The 27,800-nt window shown below is 58.5% G+C and overlaps 1 protein-coding gene across 1 annotated transcript in view; it reads right to left on the bottom strand.

The window, feature by feature from the left end:
• CACNA1I (calcium voltage-gated channel subunit alpha1 I) overlaps positions 1–27,800 on the bottom strand; it is a 115,287-nt gene that overhangs the window by 69,221 nt on the left and 18,266 nt on the right. Inside the window, exons 3-4 of the mRNA XM_058308832.1 lie at positions 15,112–15,223; positions 13,308–13,441 (exon numbers count right to left, since the gene is read on the bottom strand). Coding sequence (XP_058164815.1) covers positions 13,308–13,441; positions 15,112–15,223 — 246 coding nt within the window. The remainder of the gene's footprint in view (positions 1–13,307; positions 13,442–15,111; positions 15,224–27,800) is intronic.

The raw sequence follows: 27,800 nt of genomic DNA, 5'->3' as shown, positions 1-27,800 counted from the left end.
AGGTGGTCACAATCACCACTGCCTGGCAGTGCCCTGGAAACTTCCAAAGAATCAGAGTACAAGCTGTCCACGTGGGGCAGGTGCTGTAACACCTCATTCCCAGTCCCTTCTCTTCACCCTCTGACCCTCCCTTCTCAGGCCTCCAGCATGGAAACATACCTCTGCAATCTGCTACCAAAAATTCCCCTGAGATTTTGTCAGCTGCAGAGCTGCACAGGGTCCCCAGCAAAAGTCCCACAAGAGAAATTTATTGGGGAATTTAGTGTCATCCTCTTCCTTGCAACAGAGAATTGTGACTCATCACATTTCTCCTTTTGACTTGGCTGCTGGGAAGCTCAGAGCTAGGTACACAGATTAAAGCAGCACCTCTGTGGGTCCTTCTGGGGAATCCATTTGCTGAAACATTTCTCCTAGGTCCTCGTTCTCTCTTCTGTGTTTCACGAGCCCATTGGGTGTGTTCTGCTACAGCTGCCTCTCCTCTCTGGGAGAGCAAGGCAGGGTACAAATGGAGTCAATGACTAAAGAGCACATAGTGGGAGCACAGTGAAGAATCAAACGGTTCTCTTTCTCTGAGAGGAAGAGGAGAGAAAGGGAAAGAATGGACCAGGATGAGGAGAGACGAGGACGTTGGGAGCTGTAGGTGTAAGTCTGTGCTGTGGACTGTGCCATCCTGAGGGTGGCTCTGTGCACCACTGAGCCCCAACTGCTGACAGCTGACATGCCGGCCTTGGTCTGGTCCCCGTCTCCTCTATCTCTTTTTTGGCAGCTGCAGCAGCCTCCCAGCTGGACTCCTGCCTCCTGTTTCCTCCCACAGTCCATCCTCAGTCAGCTCTGTCACTCCTTTACATAAAATCCTCAATGGCTCCCCGCCGCCCCCAGGACGAAGTCCAAGCCCCTGCTGCGGCCGGCAAGGCCCTGCGCAGCCTGGCCTCTTTCCCCAGCTCCTACTCCACTCATCCTAAGCACCGAACCAGGCCCACCAAGCCCCCCAAACTCACCCTTCTCTCACCCCCTTTCCTTTGCCACGGGGCCTTTTCCTTACTCCAGTCCTCCCTTCAGGGTCTCTGCCTCCGTGAAGCTTCTTCTCACCCCCTTCCTGCACCACAGGCAGAAGTCCCCCCTCTGCTCTGGCTCCTGCACGCTCTTCGCACCTTCTGCCTAGTTCGGGTTCCCCCAAAAGCAGACCCTGCCAAGGACTGGGGTGCAGGAACTGATGTGGGAGATGATCCCAGGAAACATGGCAAGGGTGGGGGCAGGTGAGAGAAACCCATGAAGGGCTGTTCACGAGCAGGCTGCAGCCGTGGGCAACTGGGGCCCAGTCCCTCTGGGGTCCCCCTCAAAGGCTGTGTGGCACAAGCCTCAGAAGTGGACCTCCAGAGTGAGCGGCTCCCCGTGGACCATTCTCCCCTGACGCCATTGCCTGGTGGTGCTGGAGAAAGCCTTCCGCTGAGAGTGGTGGGAGATGGTCAGCGTGCAGGGAACTGTCTGCCGCAGGACCAGACTGGATGGGGTGGGGGGAGGCAGGGTGGGGGCGCTGGTGGGGGCTGAACGTGCACCTCTCCTCCAAAGACGGTACCCCTGACACACCCCAGCGCCACGCCGGTGCCCGGTGCCCAGGAGGCGCTCAGGGAGTACGTGGAGTGGGAATGGGACACCCCCATTTTTGCTGAGGGCCACCTGTGATGGCAGAAGTCATCCACTTCCCCCTTGTCCTCTTTCCACCCTGCGAGACAGCTGTGGGAGTGAGGGTCTCCCCACCCCACCCCCAAAAAGGAGAAGGTGAGGAAGGGGCTGTTCTGTGCCTGAATAACCACCAGGCTGACTTCCCTCAGGCCCCAAGTAAGACATCACTTGTGGGAGTGTGAAATTAAGTCCTAATTACACAGTTACTTTATCACACAGCTTCTGTGCTAAAAGATCTGAAAAAAAAAAAAATCAACGAAAACCCCCACTCCCTCCTGCCAGCTCCCAAGCGCCTAATTAGGTAAGTAATTTTGCTTTAAAGTGAACACTTCCGTCCTGAAATCACCCCAGGAGAAGAGGGGCTGAACCCAGTTCCCAGCTGTCATCGGGGCAGAAGGGCACAGGAGCTCCCCGGACCGCCGTTCTTCGGGGCACACCCCACTACTCCCCACTCCCAGGTCCCTGGCTTCCAGGACAGGCCCAGAGGCCCAGGCTGGCCCGCCAGCAGACGTCACACCCCTGGCCACCGAGATTGGGTCAGGATGGGCACGGCACCCCAAGCAGGCCAGGGAGGGGCAGCCCAGCCCTGAGCAGGGACTGCAGGGAGAGGTGCTGCCTGGAAAGGGGGAGGCACGACGGCCACCGGGCGCCCCCTGTGCTCTGAGGATTCTTGCCCTCTAGGGCAGGAGCTGGAGAGGGGCAGCCCCCGGGCCCTACGGCCTGGCACTCCCTGCAGGTGGCGCCAGCATCCCCGAGCTGCCCTCTGCCCTCTCCAGCTCCAGAAGCCCACCCAGTCCCTTTGCGGCTTGGATCCCACGTGCACGGGGTTCTTATCTCTTGCAACCCAGCGCCTGATTCAGAAGTTTCCTGAGCACGCGCCGAGTCCGTGCCTTTTACACACTATGGATTATGGCACCCACCGCAGACGGGGAAGCTGAGGCTTAGCGAGATCCCATGACATGCCCAGGTCGGGGAGTGGGGCATCTGGGAGTTCTGCGTGATCCGCTGCCCGGCCCCCGCGCCTTCCGCGGTCAGCAAGGCTGGGAGCAGGTGGGGCTCTTTCTCAACATCTCTCCCTGCAGCGCACTGGGCAGCCAGGAGGCATCACACGCGCTGCAGCGCAGGGAACGGGGCCGCCTCCCTGCCAGCGGTGTGGTCCAGGGGTTAGAGCACGGAGCCAGGCTGCCTGGGTTCCAGTCCCAGCTCCTCTGCCCATGCGCTGTGTGATCTTGGGCAAGTCGCTGAACCGACCTGGGTGGGGAGTGGAGGGAAGTAATTGTGTTCGTGGGCAGGGGCGGTGCTTAGAATGGGCACGGCACAAGTAAGCACGACATAAGCGGGAGCTGGTATTACTTGGAGCCTCGTGGCTGCCTCAGTCCACACTTGCTCACGAGCCACACGATGCTTTCCAAACCCTTCCCCGGATCTCACCGCCCACCAGACCCACCGAGGCAGTGATGGCCTCTGGAAGGTCTCCCACCTCCTCTCCTTGCATTCCAGGGATTCTAGAACATCGCCGGTTCCCAGAATGCACCGTGCAGTTCAGGCGGCAGGCCTCTGCCCTGGCCAGGCCCCCCACTCGGATGCCTGTCCTGGGCTCTCCTGACCCCTCCCCCAGGGTGGAGTTGCGCTGTCATGGGTGGCTCCAAGGGCACCGCGGCCTCTGAGGCGCACTCCGCACAGGTCCCTGTTTCTCAGGGCAGGAGCTGGCTCCCAGTCCTGGGCCCCCAGCACCCGGCCCAGTGCCCATAAATAACTCGAGGGACAAGATCCGGAAAAAAACGCCTCTCGGCTTGGAGCTGCCATGATGCAACATAAAATGACTGAGCTTCTCCTCTTTCCAGGAAATACCCCGCCTAGGAGGTGATTTCTGTGTTGCCGATAAAAATAGGGTGCTTCCTCAGTCTTTGCAAGGGGCCCACAGGGGCTTTCTTAAAATGTAATTTAAGATGTAGCTAATGGAAGAGAAGCTGAGAGGCTGGAAATTGCAGATCATCTGTCAGGAGGCAGCTCCGATGACTCAGGCTCATGTTGGGTGGTGGCTAGACCCCCAGCCTAGGCTCACAGCCCAGCACCCAACGCGTTGTAGGTGCTCCCTGAGGGCGCAGAGGGAGGATTACAGAGGCATCATATTAACCTTCGACTCTGGCCGGGACTTGACGACCAGTGATTCATCTTCACCCACGCTTCCTCCCACAATTCCTACAAGACCAGAAGCGTGGTTACAGGGCCGGCTCCACTGAAGGGAGGCGGGTGCTCGGAGGCCAGCTCAGGCCAACACCCAGCGGAAGGAAGGGCTGCCTGCAGACCCCTGGGCAGCTCCCAGGACCTCGGGGCAGAAGTCCCTGGACCTCCTTCCCAGGAGCCCTCAGGCACTGGCTTCGCACCCGTGACCAGCCTGAGGCAGGGCTGCGGGATAAAACACCGCCCACCCGGATGGATATTTCAGATAAACAAGAAATACTCTTTTATGGGAAGCGGATTTGGCTCAACTGATAGAGCGTCTGCCTACCATGTGGGGTTCATGACCCGTGTGGAGCTGGCCCATGCGCAGTGCTGATGTGCACAAGGAGAGCTGTGCCATGCAGGGGTGTCCCCCACGTAGGGGAGCCCCATGCGCCAGGAGCGCACCCTGTAAGGAGAGCCGCCCAGCGCGAAAGAAAGTCCAGCCTGCCCAGGAGTGGTGCCACACACATGGAGAGCTGACACTGCAAGATGACAAAAAAAACCAAAAAGAGACAGAGATTCCCAGTGCCACTGACAAGAATGCAAGTGGACACAGAAGAGCACACAGTGAATGGACACAGAGAGCAGACAATGGCGGGGGGAAGGGGAGAGAAATAAATAAAAAATAAATCTTTTAAAAAAAGAAATACTCTTTTAGTATAAGTATATCCCAAATACTGCATGGTACATACTTAAGTTAAACAATTATTTGTTGCTTATCTGAAATTCACATTTAACTGGGTGTCCTATATTTTCACTTGCTAAGTCCACAAGCCTATCTCTGGGTCCCTCCATTCAGGGTTCTTAATTGGCTTCTCTTGGCGCTATTCTTCTACCCCTGGGTGAGCCGGCCTTGGCCAGGAGCAGGAGAAGGACGCAGATACTCAGCCTTCCTCCCCAGTGCATCCTCTCCAGCTCAGAGAGGCCAAGTGCTTTGGCCAAGATTGCACAGCCGCTGTAAGGTGGGGTCAGAGCCTGGCTCTCTGCCTCCCCTGAATTAACTCTGTTTCTCCCAGTAGTCTTTGCACCATGGCAGGTGGGCACAGCTTGCTAGAAACCAGACAGCAGGCTCTTTGGGATCTCATTCCGCAACTTTCTGAGGGCTGGTGAGGTTTCCCACATCCTCAGGGGCAGACCAACTGGAATATGTGGAGGAAGCTTGGGTTCTAGGGGTACTTGAGCAAATCCCCTAGTAACCTGAGGCAGGCTACTAACCTCTCTGAGTCTTCATTTCCTCATCTGCAAAATGATTGACAACCAACCCCAATTTTCAGGAGATCAGGGACATAGAAGAGCCCAGCCTGGGAAGGGCAGTCCGTACATTAGTTCCTTGGGAACCACGCCTGTGGCCCGTGCTCTGGGCCGTGGGCCCTCGCTTCACGGCCCTTGGAGTGACGGCCTTGGGATTTTTCCCCCTCTCGGGCCACTTGGTGTGGGTGAGGCTGACCTCCCAGCTGTGCTGGGGCGGGCCTTGACCTACACCCAGCCAGTCAGAGCGCTGGCCAAAGTGACTGATTCAGGAGTGAGCGCACGGCCCCAGCCAGCCAAGCCAGCCAAGGAGGCTCAGTTCCCGGGGTGGCTGGAAAAGGAAAGGGCGCCTTTCCGGGGAACTGGGGGGAGCAGGCTGTGAGCCCGGAGCGAGCTGCGACCGCCGAGAGGAAGCCGGCAGGCATGGGGGCCAGCGCGCAGGAGCAGCAGAGCTGGGGGCTGGGGGTCTCGCGGCGCAGTGCCATCTTTCAGCATTCTGAGTCGACCGGGCCCTGGAGCCAGGGACCCCTGGGCTTTCCAGGAGAGGAGATGATCAGCCCCCTGAAGCCAGGTCCAGCGGGTGCCCGGCCCACGTAACTGGAGAGTCCTGCCTGACTGAGGACGCCGGGGGCCCGGCTTGCCAAACTGTGTCCTGAGACTCTCTGGCATCCTCGCCAGCCCCCCCCCCCATGGTATCTACCATCTTGTTTCCATGGAAATGGGCCTGCGCACAGACCATCCCTCTCATCCTCCTTGCTCCACATGCAAATGAGAAAGCCATCCGCACCAAGGTTCTCTCTGGAAACTTCCCAGGCCCATTCCCACCCGAAGGCAGTTCAACTTAAAAAACCAGATAGCCACTTGCACCAGCTCTGCTGTGCCTGAGTAAAAGGGATACAAAAGAAACATGCCATAGCCCTCCCCATGCCAGACCTGCCCAGGACCGAGCGCCAAGCACCCCAGGAGGAGGACGGCCCTTGGAGCCTCCAGCCCTCGGGGCAGACGGGCCTGTAGAGTCGAGGATAAATCAGGGTGTAAAGGAAGGGATGGGGCCCCGGGGCGCCCTGGGCCTCCTGACACAGGGGGCTTTCCTGACCTACAGCTAATGCACCTCGAGCCACACAGTAGGCCAGCTGCAAATGCTTCTGGAAACAGCCACAGTGATGACCAATGACCCCCTGATCCTGTAACCTCTGCTGGGTCCCCTGCCAGGCACTGACCTCTGCAGAGCCCACCCTGGTGGATACTGGAGTTCAGATTTCTCAGCAGATCCCAGGCTCTGCTCCATCAGCTGAGCAAAGCTCTGGAGACTCTGACCAGGGCTTGAAGACGTAGTCAGGCGCTGCTTTGGCCGAGGACAAAGAAACTGAGGTCCAGGGAAAGGAATGTGGCAGACTCTGGGAGCTGCCCACCCAGTTATGCATTCTTCCTTCTTTCCATCTTGCCCAGCCCTAGAGAGCAGGTCCTGGTTGACTCTGCCAAGTGTGACAATCTCTTTCCTGCTTCCCCAGCCTCTCCTGTGGCTAAGGGTGGCCACAAGACCCAAAGTGTGCTGGGATGTGGAGGGCTCTGGGAAAGTAAACGCTGCTCTCCTGATGGGTGGGCAGGCATGGCTGGCAGAGCCCATGTCCCTTTGACCCTCCCTCTCTGCTTTCAATGCAGACACAATGCCCACAACTTCAGCAGCTGCCCTGTGACCATGAGAAACCACTAGGATGTCCACGCCCCACCCCCACCGCAGAGCCATCGCGAGGTAAGGCCAACCCCACAACCTCACATTAGGTCAGAGAAACACACCCCAGGATTTGCTTGAGCCAGAGTGGGTCTGGGTTTCTGTTACTTGCAGCCTGTTGGGAATTGAAGTATGTGCCCCAGAGAAGCAGGTCCTTAATCTCCACCCATTCCTGGGCCCGGGGCCCCCTCGTGAGTGGGCTCTTTTGAAGACATTATCTTTAATTAAGGCTGGCCCGACTGAATCAGGTCAGGCTCTAATCCAAATTACCAGAGTCCTCTGTAAACAGAAGGAAATTCAGACATGGATTGAGGAAGCCACCGGGAACAGAACCCAGAAAAAAAGAAGACAACGCCCCCGTGCACATTGCCACGTGACGGAAACCCAAAGAACCCCAAAGATCACCAACCAACCACAAGACACCAGCCCTGGGAGGAAGCAAGCCTTCTAGGCTCCGAGACCGTGAGCCAACAATTCCCATCCTGACGCCAAACCCTGGCGTGCTATTTGTTTAAGCAGCCGGGAAAGTAAAACACAGCCAAAGGCACTCCTGACACAGGCGCCCAGCAAGGCAAGGGATCAGGAGCCCATCCCAGCCCAGGAGCCACACTCCCTGCGTTCAAGTCCTGGCGCGTGACCTGCCCTGTGACCTTGGGCCAGTCACTCCCCGTCTCCCTGCTGCGTCTGTGAAATGGAACTAACCACAGGACCTCCTCGCAGGGCTGGTGTGAGGACAAAACAAGGTCACGCACAGGCTCAGATCCGTAATGAGTCAGGAGCAAACGGGAGACGCTCTTATTTTTGTCTCCCCCTGGATGATGCCTGAGAGGATTCGGTTCCCTTTGCTTTTTAAAGTCCCAACGATGGGGCACTTTGGACGAAAGGAACCCTGAGCCAGCAGCCACAGCGGGGACGAGCCCGCCTGGTCTGTCTAGAAAGGCCAAGTCCAGGGCGGAGGAGCCAGTCTCACTGACTTTTGGCTTCCCAAGAGGCTGTAAGAGTCGCGGTGGGGAAGCGGTCTCCCTGCTCTGGTAAACCCTGCGCCGGCCGCTCCTTCCCAGCCCCTGGCCAAGGGGCCGCCTCGCTGAGGCCACTGCTATTGTTACTGAGATTAGTAACGATCATAAAACTTCTCAGCGGGGTCCCGGCTGTTCTTTACATGAAGGACTTCTACGGCCACGAGAATTCATTCAGATCCGGGACACAGAAGTAGAGCGGGAGCCCCTCCCCGGGCTTCTTCCCCTTCCCAGGTGCCAGAACTGCCAGGGCGGCCTCACCTCGAGGCACTCCGAGGAGGGGCTGCTCCGAGGGCAAAGGAACTAGTTTGCCCAAGCGTGGCCTGCAGGCCACCCGTGTCTGGGCCGCCGGGGATCGGGTTACAATGCAGGCTCCCAGGCTTTGCTCACCCCTGCTGGGGCTGGAACCCTGCAGGGAGGCCCGGGAATTTGCATTTTAGCACGTGCCCCTGCCATCCTCTTCTCCAGGTCTGCCAAGCACTGAGAAGGGGTGCACGACTCTGCGGATGTTTGAGGAGGGGGACCCGCTTACCCGCATGCGTCCCCTGCTCCACTGTCCACAGGGGGGTGCTCTGCGAGGCCCGCCCGGCAGAAGCTTTGCAGCGCCTTCAGGCCCGCGGCGGCCCCACTGCCTGCGCTCACCCAGGGCGGGGCCCCCATCAGCCGCGCCCGTGGCCAGGCTCTGCCTCTGCCCCGCCCTGGGGAGGTGCCCACAGCCCAGTCCTGGTTGACCCCACCTGGGTGTGGGAACTCCTGGGGAAGCTTTTAACAGAAGTGCCGAGGACCTGCCCCGCAGCTGGCAAAGGCCAAGCCTATCTCATTTCACTTTCGTGGTGGGGGAGGAGATAGAATTGTCAGCAGGGAAGCACAAAGGAAATATATAGATAACGGAAATCTCAAGTTCAACAAGGAATATCATTGAATATTTCATGACCTCCTAATGGACAAAGGCAGGGAAATGTCTGTTCAAAGATAAGGCGGTGAGGTGGGCTCAACTCCCCGTAAAGAGAAGTGATCGTCAGGGCTTCAGCCCGCCGAAAGGCTCTCTGGGGAGGCGCTTTCTGTAAGCGCAGAAAGTCAGTGTAGTAAGGGACCAAATGTGAAGTCCAAGAGCTCACTATAAGATGAAATCAATCGGGGTAAATGCCAAGTTTAGGAACTGGGACAGGAAAAGTCGCCTGTGTCTAGTTCCAGGGTGGGGGACACCTGCCTGGAGGGTGAGGGTGACTGGGTGGGGGGCATGGCCACTCGGCAGGACACCACAGTCCTACAGGCGCTCCACTCGCCAGCTGGCATCGGCCGGGCATGCTGCGGGAAGGGCTAGACCAGCCTGAGGCTGTCACGTGAAAGGTGGGACGTGCCGGGGGCATGTCACCCGGAGAAGGGAAGACGGAGGAAGGCAGCCAACTTCCAAATTCCAAGCCTGTCACTGGCGCTCCTCGCTCAGCCTCCGGGACTTGGTGATCAGGCCCCTGCCCACCTCTGGCCTCATCTCCCAGCACCCACCCACGCCTGGGCTCCGTCCCCCTCCACCCCCCTTCCCTCCCTCTCCTTAGAGCCTCTGCACTTAGAGCCTCTGCGTGCAGTTCCCCCTACCAGGGACACCCCGCCACCCACCCAGTCGCCTCTTACTCAACCCCCAGGCCTCTTCCTGGGGAGCAATTCCCTGACTCCCGAATCTTAATCGTGGCTCTTTCGACTACTTCGCAGCAGCACGGATCCCAATTTCAAACTCAGTAATTATGTTTCAATCCATTTTCTAAACTATGGGCTCCATGACCTCCCAGGCAAAGTCCGGCTCATCGTCACGTCCCCACTGCCCAGTACAATGCCTGGTATGTAGTAGGTGCTCAATGAATGTTGATTTAGTGCATGAATAAATGAAGGAACGGTACCATCAGGTGGCAGCTACAGGAAGGGGAATTTCAGAACCATGAAAGAAAGAACTTTCTCGCATGTTAGGCTGTCCCAATCTGGGATTGGCTGCCTTGTCAGGTAGTGAGCTCACTGCAGCGGCAACATGCAAGCAGGGGCTGGCTCTGAGCCTCAGCTAAGGCTGCCGTGACAGTTACCCTTGCCGGGAAGACGGAGGCTGTGACCTCTAAGGAACCTTCCTGTGCGGAGGGTGTCTGCCTCCCTCCTTAGCTCGAGGAAGGAGCTAGTAATTTGGGGAAGGGGAGGGGCAGGAAGGGAGAAAACAGCGTTGGGATGTCAGGCCTGTTACTTGGGAAACGGAACATTTATAGCACCAAGGCTGGGGGACTGCGGGGGCGTGGGCGGGCAGCTCCGGGGCTGGGGCTGGGGTGGAGGCAGCGCCGCAGGCCTGGGCTCTGGGGCCCTCTCACCCAGGCCACCCCTCACTCTCAGGCACTCGGTGCTCCAGGTACAAGAGACGTGAGGACCTGGAGGGCGGGGTCGGTGTGGTTCATCCTAGCCCCAGACATCCAGCACCGGGCTGGGCAGGTAGGTGCTCCCGACTCCAGCAAAAAAGTCCCCACGGAACCCCAGCCCCAGCCAGGACTACCTATGTCCCGGGCAGGACGCAGCGCAAAATGAAAGCGCGGGGTCCCGGTTCACAAATCCAAGGTCAACCTGGTGACGGCAGAGCCCTAAACCGAGCACGGGAACCTTCTGAGCGCACCTGCAGGGGCTCAGGAAGCCCGCCCTGCCCCCAGGGGCGTGTCGGCCTGTGGCCCCATCGTGCCTGACCCCAAGGATGGAGAGAAGATGGCGCATGGAGACCCAGCGGGAGGGTGGAAGCCAGGCGGGCTCCTGACTTGGCTCAGCTTAGATCTTCATTTTCTTCATTTATAAACAGGAGCAGACAGCAAAGAAGCCCTGCGCGTTAGAGGAGACTTCTCCAATCCAAAGCCAGGGACAAGTGCTCCTGGGAGGCGGTGGGCGGCGCCAATAGGCCAATGTCTGCCCTTCATCAGGAGTTAAGAAACCTTACCCTAAAACTCGGATGAAGGGCGGTATTTCTGGCAATGTCATTTTGGAGCATTATTTAACAGACTCATTAAAGGATTATTTCGTTATCTTGGGAAACATACTTTTGTTTAATTTGCTATTTACTATTAATTAAAGATTTGGAGGCTGTGAAATTACATGTTAATGTGTAGATTTTTGTCTGGTAGAGGTGTAATTCCTGTCCAACAACAACAACAAAAATTCACCCCAAAGGTTCGGGGTTTCATGACCCTGTAGGTCATTAACCAGCCTTGCTTCTAACCTAGCTATTTTATTCCTACATTCTTTCTTCACTGCCTATTTTTCTAAATCTGCTGATTACCATCCTGCTGGTTTCCTCATTAATGAGTTGAATAAATCTGTGATACACATTCATTCTAGATTTATATGGGAGCAGTTTTTTTTTCTTTCCACTTTTTGGTAATGCTACTTTGACACAGAGTTACTTAGGAACCAAGAAAGAACTTTTAAGAAACCTAATGAGTATCCACGATGAAATTTGAGTGACTATCGCATCCATAAAAGAACAGACACAAGCTCCTCTGAAAAATAAGTAACCCAAAAACAAGAGACATTCTTGAGAATTACAACAACAAAAACACTGGAAATTGAAATTCCATAGAAGTAGCAAAACGGGGAAAGGACACTGCTGAAAGGCTCATTGATGATTCGGAAAACAGCATCAGGGAACTCTCTCACGATACAGATGACACTTGTGAGAAAAAAGAGCAAAGACGTGGAGAATGGACAGAGGAGGAATATACATTTAGAGGTAATAGAGAGGGACGGGCAATAACCAAAGAAGAAGTACGAGAACTTTTCCTGGGCCTTGAGTTCTAAAAGAGCCCATACCAGCAAACCTCCACTTAAGGCTGCCTAGTGAAATGCCTGATTCCAAAGGTGAACAGGACCACCTACAAGCCTCCCGTCAGGAAAAAGCAGGTTCTCCTCCGGGAAAGGAGGTATTGGACTCCCCCTGCGACACAATGTTGGAGATTTAAATGATACAATGTGTGCAGGGTTTTGAGGGAGAAAACTCATGACCCCTAGAATGTTACAAGCATGGAAACTGTTCTTCCCAAGTGAAGATCAAAGGAATAGATGTTTGGACAGGCAAGACTGAACAGTGACATTATCCAAACACCTTTTCTTTAAAAACTACTTAAGGATGCGCACCAAACCAAAATGAGAATTAGAATGAGGAACTTGACATCGGGAGTGACACGGTGCACAAGAAGCTATAAAATCAGCATAACTTTTGGTTAGAGCTAAGTGATTGGTGACAACGTGATTGTGAAACCGAATACTGTTTTTATGAAAGGGTGCCTAGAAGAGGTGTAACATTTTTAAAAACACTAGCAAAACAAATCATTTCCTTTCAGGGCTTGTTTTCAGAACTCTGACTTCCCATCTCAACTGTGTTTCCTGTCTCCCCTTTCTCAGTGGCATGACACACATATACCCACACTCATACACACTCATACTTTCACACACACAGTCCTGAACCTCAGTCCCTTTCTTGTTCCCTTTCTCATCTTGCCATCCTGACCCGTTACTGGGCACGGGCAAGGCCTCTTCAACCCTCAGCTGTTGAGTGTCACCATCTCTGGAACATTCTCAAACCCCTGAGCCCCCAGTCTGGCTCTGTCAGGCTCCTGTGTTAAACCAGGAGCCTTAGAAAGCCACATCCCTTTGCACACAGCCCTCTTCTCAGTGCCTGAAGATACACTGCCTGCTTTGGCCGTTGGATGCCTCTCTCCAGATGAGCTGCTGGGAAGTACAAGGTCTGGGTCTGTATTTGCTCTACCCCAAAACCCCAGCACCTAGGACAGTGCAGACACTTAGTAGGAGCTGGACCAATCACTGGCTCATGCATGGATAGGTGAACGAGCCACCCGCCCAGTTTGAAACAGGAAAGTAAGAGCAACCCGCATAGCAGGGCCCAAGGAGCTCCAGCAGGACTGAATTGTAACCTGGCCTCCCTCTGATCATAGCGTAAGTCTTGGTAGAAATAACTACAACTTGGAGTCAGACCATCCTACGCTTGCGTGTGCACTCGATCTCTGAGCGCTCTAGAATAGTAGTAGTAATACAAGCTAACATGTATCGGGTGCTTATTTTTACGTAATAAAATATCCCCATTTCACGGATGAGAATACTGGGGCTTAGAGCAGTTAAGTGACTTTTGCAAGGTCATACAGCGAGTTTACACCAGGCCTGTTAGCTGACAGTCAGGAGGACCTGCGACTCATCAAAGAGAGAAGGAAATCGTGTCTTCCTGTCCAGGCCACCCAGCCAAGGGGCAGCATTCCTCCACCCCAGGGGGCCCGCATTTCCACACAGCCTCGGCCGCACCGCCAAGAAGGGCCCCGGATTATTTAAACGGTCTGGAGTGCACCAAAGGCTCGGGCTTACCTGCCAGGCACACCTACCCTGCCATGACAATGAAGAAATCCAGGCGGTTCCAAGTGTCCCCAAGGTAGCACTTCTTGCCAAAAATGCCCAGCGCCACCATCTTGAGCACCATCTCCATGGCGAAGAAGATGAAGATGAAGTCATCGAAGACCTGCAGGGAGGGCGGAGGGAGGCGAGAGGCAAGGGACAGCGTGAGGTCAGGGGCAGGCCCTGCGGGCTAGAGCCACGATGGAGGTGGGCAAAGGACCGGGCGTAACCTGAGGGGCCCGGGAGGGACCTGGAAGGGAACCCCAGAGATCCTGGTCCAATGCACTGATTTCACAGATGAGGAGACTGAGGCCCACAGAGGGGAGTGTGCTTACCCAAGGTCATACGACCCATTCTATTTATTCCTTAAGACCAAGTATAACGGCAAGGGACTAGCACTGGCTAGACGCTCTACTTGCATTCTCTCTTTGAAGTCTCACAATGACCCTGTGGGGAGCTCCTTTTTACAGATGAGGAAATGGAGACTCAGAGAGGTTAAGTCACTTGCCCTGGGTCACACAGCAGGTCAGTGCAGAGCCAGGACTGAAACTCAGGTCTGAGTCCAAAGCCCACACAAAAGGGGCCTCCTCAAAACCGGCCTGACACCCCACTGGAAAGCCTGGCCCCTGGGCCTGTGTTTGGGGCACGGGCCCCAGTGCTGCCTTCCTCTGCTCAGAAAGGAGGCTCCAGATGTGCCTTGAACCAAGGGTTCAGGTAAAGTGTCTATTCCCTGAGGACAGGGCTTCGGTCAAATTCCTCTTTCCAGGCCCAGCGAGGGCTGCGGTCAGTTCACCTCAATGAACGGGCCCTGAGCATCTGATGCCAGGACCCGGGCTGGGGGCCAGGGACCCAGAAAACACACAGAAGTGTCTTGGGTGAACTCGCCACCTTGCTGGGAGCTGGCCTGGGAATCAGAAAAGGCTAACTGCTTCTCACTCAGCCGGGGCCCCGGGCTGCCTGAGGAGCTTGGTGCCAACCCCAAGGTCCTGCTTCAGCAGGTCTGGGCTGGGGGCTTCGGAGGTCCCCAGTCCTGCTCAGGAGCTGCAGCTTCCGCAGGGAGGTGGCGGCAGAGGGTAGCTCCTCCCTGGAGGACCCCGGCCTTCCCAGGGAGTTTGCACATCTGTAAAATGGGTCTAACCCCGACACCCGGCCGCGCCAAGCTGCGAGGACGCATGAAGCTACGGGATACGTTATGCAGGCCTGAATGGGGTCCCTGACAGGCGCCAAAGGTTCGCGCCCCACCTGGTTAGGAGACGAGACCACGAGAGCTCTTGGGGCCCGGCTCCTCCAGGGCACTGGGGGAGGGGGGCGCGGGGCAAGGGCTGGAGTTTGGGCTTTGTCCCAAGGGCACTGGGGATCTAAGCGTTGCTGTTAAGCAGAGGAGGGCTGGCAGCAGTTGTGCTTTACGCCCAGGGTGGAGAGGGAGCCAGCCTGGTGGTGGGGAGACCAGGAGGAGGCTGGGGTGGCAGAAGATGGGGGCCTGCACTAGGGCAGAAGCCTCAGGTGGAGAGGAGGCGACGTGGGGCAGAGCAGAGCACGAGGGGGACTGGGTAAAGCCACTTAGGAGTGAGGAGGAGAAGCAGGTTGAGAGAAGGTGGGCGGGGCCTGGGGCGGGGCCTGGGGCCTGGGGCGGGGCCTGGGGCCTGGGGCAGAGGCGCGGAGTGGGCAGGACCTGGACCCGGGGGCGGGGTGGGGCGGGGCCGGGAACCAGTGGCGGTGGCGGGGCGGGGCGGGAACGAGGGGCGGGGCTTGGGCAGGGGCGGGGCCGGGGCCGGGACCGGGGCGGGGCCTCACCTGCAGGATCCTGCAGCGCTCCGACAGGCAGTCCATGTCATCGCACGGCTGGTACATGCCGAGCGTCACGCAGTTCAGCAGGATCACCATCATGCTAACACACTCAAACCATGTGCACACCAGGTCAAGGACAAAACGGTCGCTGGGCCTTGGAAGGGTGGGGTGCACCCTATACTTGCATACCCCCTGACCCACACAAACACCCACCGTCCCCCATTGCCAATTAGTCCCCCCTCCAGGGCCTTCCCCAATGGGTCCACACTCCCGGAGCCAGCTACCCCCACCGCAAGCCTAGAGGTGGGCAGGGTCAGACCGACGCGGGGTGGGAGCCACGCCTGCCGGGGCCCGCACTCGCTCTCCCCGCGGAGAGGTCCCCACAGGCCCAATGGCTGCCCATCTCTGGGCTGTCCCTGCCTTTCCCACCTCTGCCGGCCTCCCTGTGCTTCTCCCTCCACCCTTCGCTCCCCCTCCCCACCCGCGTCCCTCGGGCTGTGGGCCAGCACTTTCGGCCCAGGGCCTGGGTCAGGAGGCTTCAGAGGACGTCCCCTGTGGCCGGACGCCCCTGTCCTCCTCTCCAGCCAGCAGCCGGCGACAGCCTCTGGAATGGCGGTGCCTAGACCTGCCCCAGCCCCCGGGCCAAGCAGGGTGAGGCCAGGCCCCCTCAGGCACCCCGATCAGGGTCTCCGCGGCGAAAGGCGCGGGTGGGCCACCTCTTCCTCCAGCCCGTGGCAGGGCCTCTGGGCACGCGCTGGGATTCAGGGCCAGGGGGCTGTTCTGCTCGCCCCTTCTCCTGTAAGTGGCCCAAGTGATCACAGGATTCATTTTGAGAAACTGTGCCGTTGAGAAGTTAGGGTGTGAGGAGCCCGGGACCGACAGAGCCTTGGAAACAGCCCTCCCTCTGCCCTCCCTCCCCTCCTGGGCCAACGCTGGCCTGGGCTTAGAACCCAGGCCCACCACCCCAATCCACCCAGAACCAAGGCGCAGAGCTCAAAGGGGCCCCGAGGCCACCCATCATTACACAGGCGAGAAGATCCTGCTCAGATCTCCCAAAATGGTGTCTCCCACCTTGACCGAGTCCTGGGGCTTCAGAAAACCTGCGCCTACTTGAAAAGAGGGCAACCCAACCTAAAAGGAACAGGTAGCATGAATGACTGAAGTCAGATTCATGGGTGAACTTCCAGACCATGAAGCCTGGCTGAACCTGGAGGCCCTGACTAGACCCAGGAACGGGTTCTTTCCTAAGAGGAGAGATGTTGAGAGAACTCACCAGCCCCAGCCTGCACAGCCCTCATTCCTGCCCCAGATTGGTTAAGGCCTACCCCCAAAACTGAGTGACAGGAAATGGGAAGCCAGAGCCCTGTGAGTGGAAAAGGCGCCGCCCAGGAGTCAGGGGCCTGTGCTTGAGCTCCAGTCCCCACGATGACCAGCTCTGGGGTCTCGGGCAGGCGCCCCCCCATCTCAGAACCTGAGTTTCCCCACTGACCAGGAGCCTCCTCGCTGGTCTCACTGAGTGCATTCTGGCCCCTCTCGTCCACCTGCCTGCAGCAGCAGTGAGCAGTTAAAACTAAGATCCCCTCCCTCCCCTGCTCTGAGCCCACCATGGCTCCCTATCTCTCCAGAATAAACCTCGAAGCTCCTCAGCACGGTCGGCAAGCCCGCAGACGTCCCCCTCATGCCCCCATTTCCTAGCTCCCTGCACTCCAGGCCACTCTCAGACACCCCAAGCACCCAAGCCTTGCACATGCTGTTCCCTCAGCCTGAAGATTTCCCAGGAGCCTCCAGGGCGGTTCCGGCTGACCCTTTTTTTTTTTTTTAAAGATCTATTTATTTATTTATTTCTCTCCCCTCTCCCCCACCCCCCCAACCCCGGTTGTCTGTTTTTCTATGTCCACTTGCTGCGTCTTCTTTGTCTGCTTCTGTTGTGGTCAGCGGCACGGGAATCTGTGTTTCTTTTTGTTGTGTCGTCTTGTTGCGTCAGCTCTCCATGTGTGCGGCACCATTCCTGGGCAGGTTGCACTTTCTTCCGCGCAGGGCGACTCTCCTTACAGGGCGCACTCCTTGAGCGTGGGGCTCTCCTGGCGCGTGGGGCTCCCCTACGCGGGGGACACCCCTGCGTGGCAGGGCACTCCTTGCGCGCATCAGCACTGCCCATGGGCCAGCTCCACACGGGTCAAGGAGGCCCGGGGTTTGAACTGGGAACCTCCCATGTGGTAGACTGATGCCCTAACCACTGGGCCAAGTCCGCCGCCCCCCGTTGGGCCTTTAGCTTCCCTGTAACCTCTCTGAGATGGGTCCACGCCGATTCTTCCAGCCCAGCGGCCTCGCCCTCCCACCTCCACCACCGCCATCCCCGCTTTCTTGTCTCCTGCAGCCTGGAATCTTCCGGTCGAAGCCCTCGCTGTCGTTACCCGCTGCTAGAACCACAGCGCCTGAGGACAGGGGTTCGGCATTCGCAGCTCTCGCGGGGCCAGGCATCTAGCAGGAGCTCAATCGTGTTTGTAGAATGAACACATAAATCTCTCTCATCCCTGCCGTTTCTGACATCCAGGGGTTCTTGCGCGTCTCCAAAGGAAATCCTTGCCCTCGATTTCAACGTCCTTGCCCTGAACCCGGAGGAAGCCACCGCAGCCAAACCCCCAGCCCCACCCTCCCAAGGGGGAAAGCCCCTCTGCTGCCTGACAAGGAATGGCCAGGTTTCCATGGCAACAGCCTGTCCCGGTCCCCCGGCCCTTGCTCACCTTCCCTCCTGCCTCCCTCCCAGACCCTCTCGCCCCCGCCCTGCTCCTTCCTGCCCCCCTCTCCCACTGCCACTCTCCCGCCACAGCCTGTAATTAATTTCAGTGGCTGCCAGGGCCCCCTTCTAGCCTGAGCATCGCTCCAGCAGCAGCTTCATCACTAATTAACTTTTTTGAAGTTCAAACGTTCTAATTACCAGCAAGCGCCCCCCACCCCCCTTGCCTTTCCCCCAGCCTTCATGCTCTCTCCTTCCAGCCACCTCCTCTGCTCCTTCTGCCCTTCCTGCCAGCTTCCAGCCCAAAGTGCACCAAGCAGTGCCTCCCAGGAGCCCCGCACCCCCGTTTCATCCTCACCAGGGCTGGGCAGGCCCATTTCACAGATCGGGAAACCCCAAGCTCGAGGAAATTCAGGGCCTTTCCCAGGGTCACACAGGCAGGAAGGAGCAGAGCTGAGAGTCACACCAGACCTGCTGGACTCAGAGGCCAGTGCTCTGCACCGTGATTGCTCTCCACTGGGACTCCCTCCCCTGTGCCTCGGTCTCGGCCCAGACCCAGCGTCTCTCTCCTGGACCCTGCACCAGCCTCCTCTCTGGCCTCCAGCTCTGGCCTCTGCTCCTCCAATCTGCCCCACTTGACAACCAGGCACTGGCTGTGTGCCAGGCACTGTCCTAGCACTTTGCAAGCGTCCCCTCATTTAATCCTCACAGCAGTCTTGCCCAAGGTCACCACCTGGAAAACGGCAGAGTGGGATTTCCACCCAGGGTCCACTCTTCTTGCCCACAAGAATGTTGTCACTTCCAGATCAACCTCCCAAAGCCCAGCTCTGATGACACCTCTCTGCTACTCAAAAAACTTTCAGGGGGGACGCAGATGTGGCTCAGGTGATAGAGCCCCTGCCTACCATATAGGAGGCTCCGGGTTTCATCCCTGGGGCCTCCTGATGAAAAAGAAGAAGACAAAGTGTGCCCGCACGGTGAGCCAGTGCCCGTGTGGTGAGTCGAGTGCGCACATGGCAAGCCGAGTGCCTGCGCGGTGAACCGAGTATCTGTGCAAGTAAGTCACGCAGCAAGATGATGACACAACGAAAGAGGAGAAGAAAGGAGAGAAGTCAAAAAAGGGGGGAGAGTCAAGGTAAGTGGAGCAGAAACCAGGAACTGCAGTGGCGCAGCTGGCAGGGAACCTCTCTTACATCTGAGGTCCCCAGGATCAAGTACCGGTGAATCCTAGAGGAGAAAAAATGAGAAGAGAGGACAAAAAGAGAAACAGATACAGAAGATCACATAGTGAATGGATACAGACAGCAAAAACAGCAAGGCGGGGAGGGGGAGGGGGAAAATAAAGAAATAAACCTTTTTAAAAATAATAAAAATAAAAAACTCTCAGCTGACACCCAAGGTTCTCTAGACTCCTACACCAATAAACTCCTCTGGCCTTACCTTCCACTGCCTTTGCATGTACTGAACTTCTTGCAGCACCCAAGCGCACCTGGTGTTTTTCCTTCCATCTAGGTTCTTTTCCTCTCTCCCCAACAAACTCCTACTCATCCTTCCCAGCCCATCTCATTGATCACCACTTCCTGAAGCTTCCTTTCAGGCACCTTCCCCACCTACAAGGCGGTGCTCGGCCTCCTCTTGGAAGCACTCCTGATCCCCCTGGTCTAGCAGGTATCTAGCAGTAACCAGGACTGCTGTCTCCCACCACCCTACGGACATGACCCCAGCTCTCAGCACGATCCATCGGGGCAGGTAAGGAAACAGGCCTGGAGACTGAAGTGACTGCCCAAGTCACACAGGCCGTGAGCAGCCCAGGCTCTCCCAGCTCAGCAGTGCCACGTGCGGCCTCTGCGGCTCTGCCAACGCGCCCGCCGCACCCAGTCCTCCAGCGGGTGGAGGGAGCGGCTTTCATCTCCCCACAGCTCAGTTTCGGCCACGCAGAGATGGACAGCCCCGGCCCCCGCCCTGAGCCCGCAGGGAAATCCCGCATGGGCCCAGGCCGGGCCCCTTCCAAGGGCAGGAGGCTCAGAAGTCAGGCCCTAGCTGGCACCGCCGCCCGCCGTGCCCACAGGGGCCTGACACGCTCCCCGCTGGCGCAGATCAGAGGCACCAGGCCTGGAAGTCGCCAGGGCCGCAGCGTGGGGGGCTCTGGGGCTGGGGAAGGCCGTGGCCCTCCCCGCGCCTGGTGCTCCCACCTTCATCACAGGCAAGGAAGCGCTCTGCGGCTCCGGGCACAGCCCCGGGACCCGGCACCACCCAAAGGTGAACGGAGGCCCCAGGAGGGCAGTTGGGGTTTCCAGGTCAGAGGGCAGGTGGGGAGGTTGAGGGCCCGCCCCAGGGGGGCGGGGAGTCCTCGCCGGCTCCCCCGGCTCCCACCGTGAGGCTGACGCTGGAGGCCTCGCAGCCGCGCCCCACGCACATTGCCCGGAGCCTGCTTCGCCCGGTCGGGGAGATCTCAGTCTCGGAGCACCCCCACCAACCCACCCAGTCCCGCCTTGCGCAGATGGGGAACCGACGCCCAGAGAGGGGCTACGCTCTGCCCCAGCTGCACAGCAAGCGAGCAGCAAATGCTAGACTGGGAGGGCAGACCCCCTGGGAGCCCTGGGCCCCCCGAGCCCCCGCAGAAACCCACGTTTCCCCGCACGCCCCGAGTTCACGTCACGCGCCCAGCCAGTCCCGGGGGTGAGGGTCGTCTCTAGTTGATTAGACCCCTGATGGGCAGCCTCTGAGGAAGACAGATGGGGAAGCGGATCAATGGCGAGCGGTCGGTACCGTCTCCTGGGCAGGCCAAACCCCAAACCTGCAGCGGGCGTGAGACAAGGGGCCCCGGGGTGACGCCTCGAGCCCGCGTGCCCCCGGGAGGAGCCTGCGGGGGGCTCCGCGCCCTCCTCAGCCCAGCCTCCTCGCACCTCCAGGGTCCAACGAGCTGAGCATTACAGAGCACAACTGAGAGCATATATTGAGCGCCTGCTGAGTACCAAGCATCGGGTTACCAGCGATCATGGTTACAGCTGCAAACATTTCTTGAGTGGTTTCCACCCCAAGCTTCTAAACAAACAGCGTGCACTTCCCGCAGCAAGCACGTGGGGCAGGAGCAGGCCCCTAAGACGCAGGGCCCCAAAAAGATCATTTCTCCAGGTTACACCAGGGGTGAGGGTGGCGGAGACTTGCAGACAGTCTCTCCTCCTGTTCCCGTGCTGGAAGCGCACCCGGTTGGCTCCTTTGCAGGAGTTCGGAGCCCAAAATCAGAAACGGGAAGTTGTCAGGAGTGGTCATTGCTGTCAGTCACACAGGTCAGGGGTCGGCAAACTACAACCCACCGGCCAAATCCAGCCCACCCCGTTTTTGTACGTCCTGCAAGCTAAGGAGGGATTTTCCATCTTTAAATGGTTAGGAAAAATCGGAAAAAAAAATAAGATTTTGTGATATGTGAAAATCAGACAAAATTCAAATGTTACTGTCCATAAATAAAGTTTCCTTGGAACGCAGCCACCCCCGTTGATTTACGTATTGACCGTGGCTGCTTTCGGGCCCTATCAGCAGAATGGCGCGGTTAGGACAGTGATGTATGGCTCACGGAGTCAGAACTATTTCCCAAGTGTCTCTTCACAAATCAAGCCGGCTGACCCCTGGTCTAGGTTATAAAAATGGGGTCGGGTCTCCTCACCGCACGGAAGCTGGGAGCGGGGCTCGCTGCGCGGAGTTCAACAGAGAAGCCCCGCTCTTTATTGCCTCTTTTATAGCAGGCCAGGGGCTCCCCTTCTTTGCCTTTTGGGGAAAAGAGCCACCTCACCACAGAGCACCGAGACTTGCACGCCGGTGTTATCTGCTGATTCACATTACCTTGAGCAGAAAATAAGAGAGACGGTGCTACAAACGCTTCTTGATCGACGGCTGCCTCACTGCCTGCTGAATCTTCCCTCACAGCCTTTTAAACAGATTCAGGCCCTTGACTCAGGCCAGGCAATCGGGAGGGTCCCCCGGGATCTTCAGCAAAGTTCCCTCAAACTGGCAGGTGCTATTGGTATCTCCATTTTACGGATAAGGAAACTGAGGCACAGAGAGGTTGGGAGACTTGGCCCAAGCTCACACAGCGGGCAAGTGAGGGGAGGGGGCTCCGGGCTGTGAACCGCCAACATCTGAACTTGAACCCAGGGCCTTCGTGAGCGCGTTGCAAGCACTCGCCGCATGTCAAGCTCTGGGTCTGGGGGTCATCCGCTCCAGTGCGGCAGGGCAGGATTTGAACACAGCACCGGCGGATTCCAAATCCTATGCTATGGGCAAGTGCTCTGCCACCGCCGGCACCCTGCCGGGAACACAAGGCATCCGTGCGTGATGCGTGTTTAGTGGAAGAGTGGCTTTTCCTCCTTGCCCCTCCTGTCTCGTTCCAATGCCCCCCACCCTGCGAGGGGAGGTTGGCCCTGCCGGCGCGTGTCCAGCCATCAGCATGTCTGCTCTGTCCCTGCCGGGGACCCAGGCCCGCACGGCAGCCAGCAAGCCAGGGCACCCCTGCCTCCTTCTGACCCCTGCCCTGGCTGGGAAGGATTCCGGCAATGCCAGCCGGAGGGGGGTAGGTTTGCTGCAAGGTCCCAGCCAGTCAGAGGCTGCGCTGGGATCAGAAGCCCTAACTGCACCCCACGCCCCGGCTGCTGCCCTGGCTGAGTCTCGAGAAGGCCGGGGTGGGAATCGATGGGCCGGGGTCACCGGAGAGGCCACCGCATCAGGGGAGGCTGCCCGTTCCTGGAGAGAAGAGTGACCGGGCGGAGGGCAGCCTCCTCTCCAGAGCGGAGCCGCAGGCCTGCACGGTTACCATGGGGACCACCCCCCTCCAGCCTGCCGGCCTGGCTGGCCCTCACGGTTTCTGGGTTTCGGGGGGCTCTGGGAGGGTGCACGGGGGCGGGAGAGCTGGGTTTCACGGGGGTGGCCAAGTTTGTTTTTATTTTTGCCAGATCTGACATCGGATCCATTTCCCTGGGCGTGTCTCAGTTGTCTCAATAAATACAGCAGAGCCAGGGGGCTGGGGGCTGCGAGCGCCGGCCGGGCAGGCAGGGAAGGCCGACCCCCCGCGAGGGACAGCACCCTCCCGTTAGTGCCCAGGGGGCCTGAGGAGGGGGCGTTCAGGCCTTGAACTTCATAGGCCAGGTCCTCCAAGTGCAGACCCCAGCTCTTCGGCCAGCTCTGCACTGCTCTGAGGCCGCTCCCACCAGCATCGTGGAGCACCTGCTGTATACCTGGCTTAGGCATCGGGCTATTGAGACTAACGAGGCTCAGCTCCTTCTCTGGAGGCGCGTGTCCCGGCTCGAGGGCCCTTCCGTGATGAGTGACTATGTCGCACCCCTAGAGTAGCCGCGGCTACCACGTCTACACGCCAACTCTGCTCCACCCGGGGCTTTAAAGGGGAGACTCCTCCCTCCCTCCGCCCCTCCCTCCAGCCCTGATGCACGCACCCACCCTGCAAAGCTGCTTGGTAGCACCCACCAAGGCCACGCACAAGCCCATGCTGGCACCCAGGAATGCCCGATACGCAGGAGAAACACGGGCGACTTCCACCCAAAAAAGACACGCACCGCGCGGTCAGGGCCGTGCTATTCGTAACAGCCCCTTCTGGGAACAGCCAAAAGCCCTTCACCAGGAGAACGGGCTAAACAAACTGAGACAGATCAGTGGTTTCCAGCCGGGGACCATTTTGCTCCTAGGGGACATCTGGCCACGTCTGGGGACGTTTTTGGTTGTCCCGGCTCGGGGCAGGAGCCGCCACCAGCATCCAGTGGGTGCAGGCCGGGGATGCAGCTCAACGTCCTCCAGTGCACACGACAGCTGCCGCCGGCAAGGAAGGGCCCGGGCCACACGTCCTCGCGCCGAGGCCGGAACCGGTACGGCCACACCACCGAACGCTCCCCCACAGTGAAAAAGAACTAACTACCGCCCCCCACAAGCGCGTGGATGCAACGCACAGGTCCAGCGTGGGCCAAGAGGAGCCAGGCGCCAAAGAGCGGAGAGGGCACGGACCCGAGAGTACGGAGTTAGAAACCAGGCAGAAGTAGCCCCAGCCTAAGGTCAGACCAGCAGGCCCCTGGGGCGGCAGGGGGGAGCGGGTCGGGAAGAGGAGCCAGTTTCCAAGGACTGGAGATGGTCTTGGCCCAAGAGATGCCTAGGCACACAGAAAATTCCCGGGACGGTACACTACCATGTGTGACTTCTGCAGCAAGTATGTTTTAACTCAATAAAAATTTTAACAACAACAAAATTATGAAAAGTCCCAAGACAGCAGAAGAAAGCTGCTCCAGAAAGTGAAAGGCTGAAGGAAGCTGGCCCCAGGCCTCCTTCCACTTACATGCCTCCAGCGACGAGGAGCTCCCCACATGACAAACGGCCCTTCCAGGACCCAAGGGTTCTACTTCAGAGCTGCAAAGACTTTCTAGGCTCGGACACCCATAGGAGGTGGGCACAGGGGAGGGAGCCCCCTCCTCCCTTGTCCCTGCTCCCACCCCCGCTTCTTGGAGTCCTCATTGGACTTGGCCAAAGTCTCTGAATCCCAGATGCCCAGTGCAGACAGCTGGTGTGGGGGAGGAAGCAGCGAGGGAACAGGGGCTGCGAGCTTGGCAGAAAACTGAGGGCGGATGGTCCAGGGGAAGGAAGCAGGGGCCCAGGAGACTCCAGCCGCCTCTGCTCCAGCCAGTGTGGCAGAGCGGAGCCAGGGCCCGCCGCGGGGGAGCTGACACCGCCCCAGGAGCCCGCGCCAAAGCAGGGGCACCTACAGGAAGCCTCCCCTGCTGGCTCCTCTGGACTTCCCTGCTGTGGGACGGAGTGTCTACGGTCTGTCCTGGCTCCCTCAGCACCCACCCCCCCGGCCGTGCTCTCCAAGGGAAGAGCACACCCAAATCTGCATGCCTGGAGCCAGCGCCTGAGCCATCTCGGGAGAGAGTGAGGCCCCCGTCACTTGAAGGCATCAAGGAGGCTAAGGAGGGATTTCTGGGTTGGAGGGTTTTGCCAGCAGCCTTCCCGCCCTGAACGCCTCCGCCTCTCCCATCATTCATTCTCCATGTCTTCAGCACGCCCTCACTGAGACCCTCCTCTGTGCCTGGTCCTCGGTGGCTCTTGGGACCCCGGAGACACAGTCCCTGCTCTCCAAGGGCTGGACAGAGAGGGATGACAATCTCCCTCAGCCTCCCTGGGGGCCTGTCCCCCACCGCCCGTCTCCGGCCCGGGTGCATTCCCATGGAGACCGCGGCCCTTCGTGCATCCGCACGTGCTAAGCCGCAGGTGCACGTGCAGCACAGGTGCCCCCACGCCAGCGGCCCGTCCAGCCGGCCCAGCGACATCCGCACCGCTGGCCCTGCTCTCCTTCTAGAACAGGGGTTCTTCATCTTTTCTGTGCCACTAATTTCTTGGGCATCTTGGGAAAGCTCAGGGGACCCTTCTCAAAATAATGGTTTGAAACGCGTTTTAAAAAAAAAAGAAAAAGAAAAAAGCTTAGGATTAGAAGTCGGTGCCATTAAAATAGTTATCAAAATATTTTTTTTAAATGAATTTGTGATAGAGAAATATTTGTGCCTCTTTAGCAACACAATAACAAGATCCAGTGGTGGGTTTCATCACCGTGTGACTTTGACACGGTGATGACTGTAAGTGCTATTCTGAGAGCTCTGCAGCCACCGTGATGTGCCATGAAAATATCAGTGACCAGCATGGGAGCTGCTGATGCCATCGTGATTTGTTCGCTCCGTTCATAATAGAAGGAAATGCTACATTTTCATCAGAGGGCGGTGAAAACAAGATGCAGCTTTTCCCCAGCCAAATTCCTGGTCCCCGGGTTAATCCCCTGTGCTAGACACTCTTTCCTTGGGCCCCTGGGACACCGTGAACCCTGGTAGGGTCCTCTGCCTTCCTCGTGGGCGCCATCCCTTAAACGTGGGGCCTCCCCGGTTCCCCCCACGTGTCTGGTCCCTGCTCCCCTCTCCCTGCACACCGCTCCGTTCCCACAGCCTCAATAACCACCAAAGGGCCGACGGGGTGCGAAGGCTCTCCCAGCCCCGGACTCACTCCTGCTGCTCCGGGATGTCTTTGGGAACCTCAAGTTCATCATGTCCAAAGTGAGATGCGTCCTCCTCTTCCCAAACCACCACATTCTCCTCCAGCACTTTCCACCTCCATGAGCAATGCGCCCCCCCATCGCAGAAGGTGTCCAGACTAGAACCTTCCGCAGCCTCTCTTGCGCTCACCCCCACGTCCTTGCAGTCTGCCCATTTCCCTGCCCCAGCCTCACCTTTCCCCCCGCCCCTCTGGACACCCACCGCCCCAGGCACGCCGGCACCCTCTCCTTCCTGAGTCCCAGAACAGCCTCCTCTGAACACCCACCCAGCGGCCAGAGGGTTCTTCCAAAGCCAAAGGCCCTTCCACGGCTCCCACGTGGCTCAGCACCAAGGCCCTCGGTGCCCGTGCTCCTGGCCACCCTCCAGCCTCACCTCTGTCCACACAACCTCCACCTCCCCCTGCTTTGCTAGGATGCACTTCGTCGAAAGCTTTGCTGCACACCTACTACGTGCAGGGCCGTGGGCCGAGGCCTAGAGAAGAGGCAGGCTTCAGTGGCACCTGGGGCTGTCTTTTTTTTCCTTTTCTTTTTGGAGCCTGCCTTCAAGGAGCTCACAGTCTAGCAGAAGGTGACAGCCAAAAGTCACACGTGCAAGGTGCAGGAGTTCAGGAGCGGCTAGCACAGGGCGCGGCTAGTGCTCAGCAGGTGGAGGGTAGATGGGTAAGTGGGAGGGGGCGATGCCGGGTTGGAAGGGGAGATGCTGGGAAGTGGATGAACACGTGAATGCAAGGGTGGGCAGGTGGGTGATGAGGGGGTGAGTGTAGGAGGTAAGTGGGTGGATGGATAGGTGGGTGTGTGGGCGGGTGGATGGAGGGGAAGACAGACAGATAAATGGATGGATGAGTGTCTGGGTGAAGGAATGGGTAGATGGAGGGATGATGGCTCAACAGATCAATGGGGGGATGGGCTGAGAAAGGGAAGAAGGGTGAGTGGGCAGACTGGGAAGGTGACTTGGAATGTGACGCTCCAGTCAATGGCAGCTCCAGGACTCACACCCAAGCCTATCAGCTCACAGGTGGGGATCAGCAATGCCCCTCCCCCTGGGCAGGCCCCCTCCCCAAGGGACCCCCTCCCCAAGGGACCCCCTCCCCAAGGGACCCCCTCCCCAAGGAACCCCCTCCCCAAGGCCCTTGAGTCCAGGCTGTTGCTGCGCCTTCGGAGCTTCCAGAGGCCACCAAGCCAGAGCTTCTCGGCCACAGCACTTCCGCTATTTGGGGCAAGGTCACTCTTTGTCACTCGGCGGGGCTCTGTCCTGGGCATGGCAGGATGTTCAGCGGCCCCGCTGACCTCCGCCCACCCCAAGTTGCAACCACCAAAACGCTGTCTGGGCGTTGCAGACCCGCCCCCGGCCGGGAAGCGCTGCTATAGCCGATCCGCCTCCCCAGGGGCGGCCCAGGACAGGATTGGCTCCCGGAGGTCGTGCCACTGGCACCCGGGGACACTAGGTGCACAGTCCTCGCCTCGGGGGCGTTAGGAGCCCGCCCCCAGTGACCTGCAGCCCTCGCACCCCCTCCCAACCCCCAGGCCCTCTCCCCCCAGCTCTCACATTGGTCCAGCACCTCCCCGTCAGCCAGGCCTTCTCCTCGCACTTTCTCTACCGACAGAAACTGGCCCTCAGAGAGGCCGAGTGGTTTGCTCAGCGTCACGCAGCAGCACGCACCAGCGTCGGAATTTGAACTCGGGACGAGGAGGGAGCCCAGGGAGCACAGCCCAGCTCCACGGGGCCAAGGGGGACAGGACTGAGGGAGGCAGCTCCGCGGGGAGCTGGAGAGAGATAAGAAGGAACCATCCCGGCTAATTAAAAAGATTATTGATTTCTCTCCAAGGAAAGCAAATGGGGCCGCTGGTCTCGCCCCAGGCCGGCAAGGG

This window comes from Dasypus novemcinctus, chromosome 12, assembly GCF_030445035.2.
Source record: "Dasypus novemcinctus isolate mDasNov1 chromosome 12, mDasNov1.1.hap2, whole genome shotgun sequence".
Classification (NCBI taxonomy): Eukaryota; Metazoa; Chordata; class Mammalia; order Cingulata; family Dasypodidae; genus Dasypus; species Dasypus novemcinctus.
Note: the sequence above shows the minus strand (reverse complement) of the source record. Positions and strands in the feature narration are given on the sequence as shown.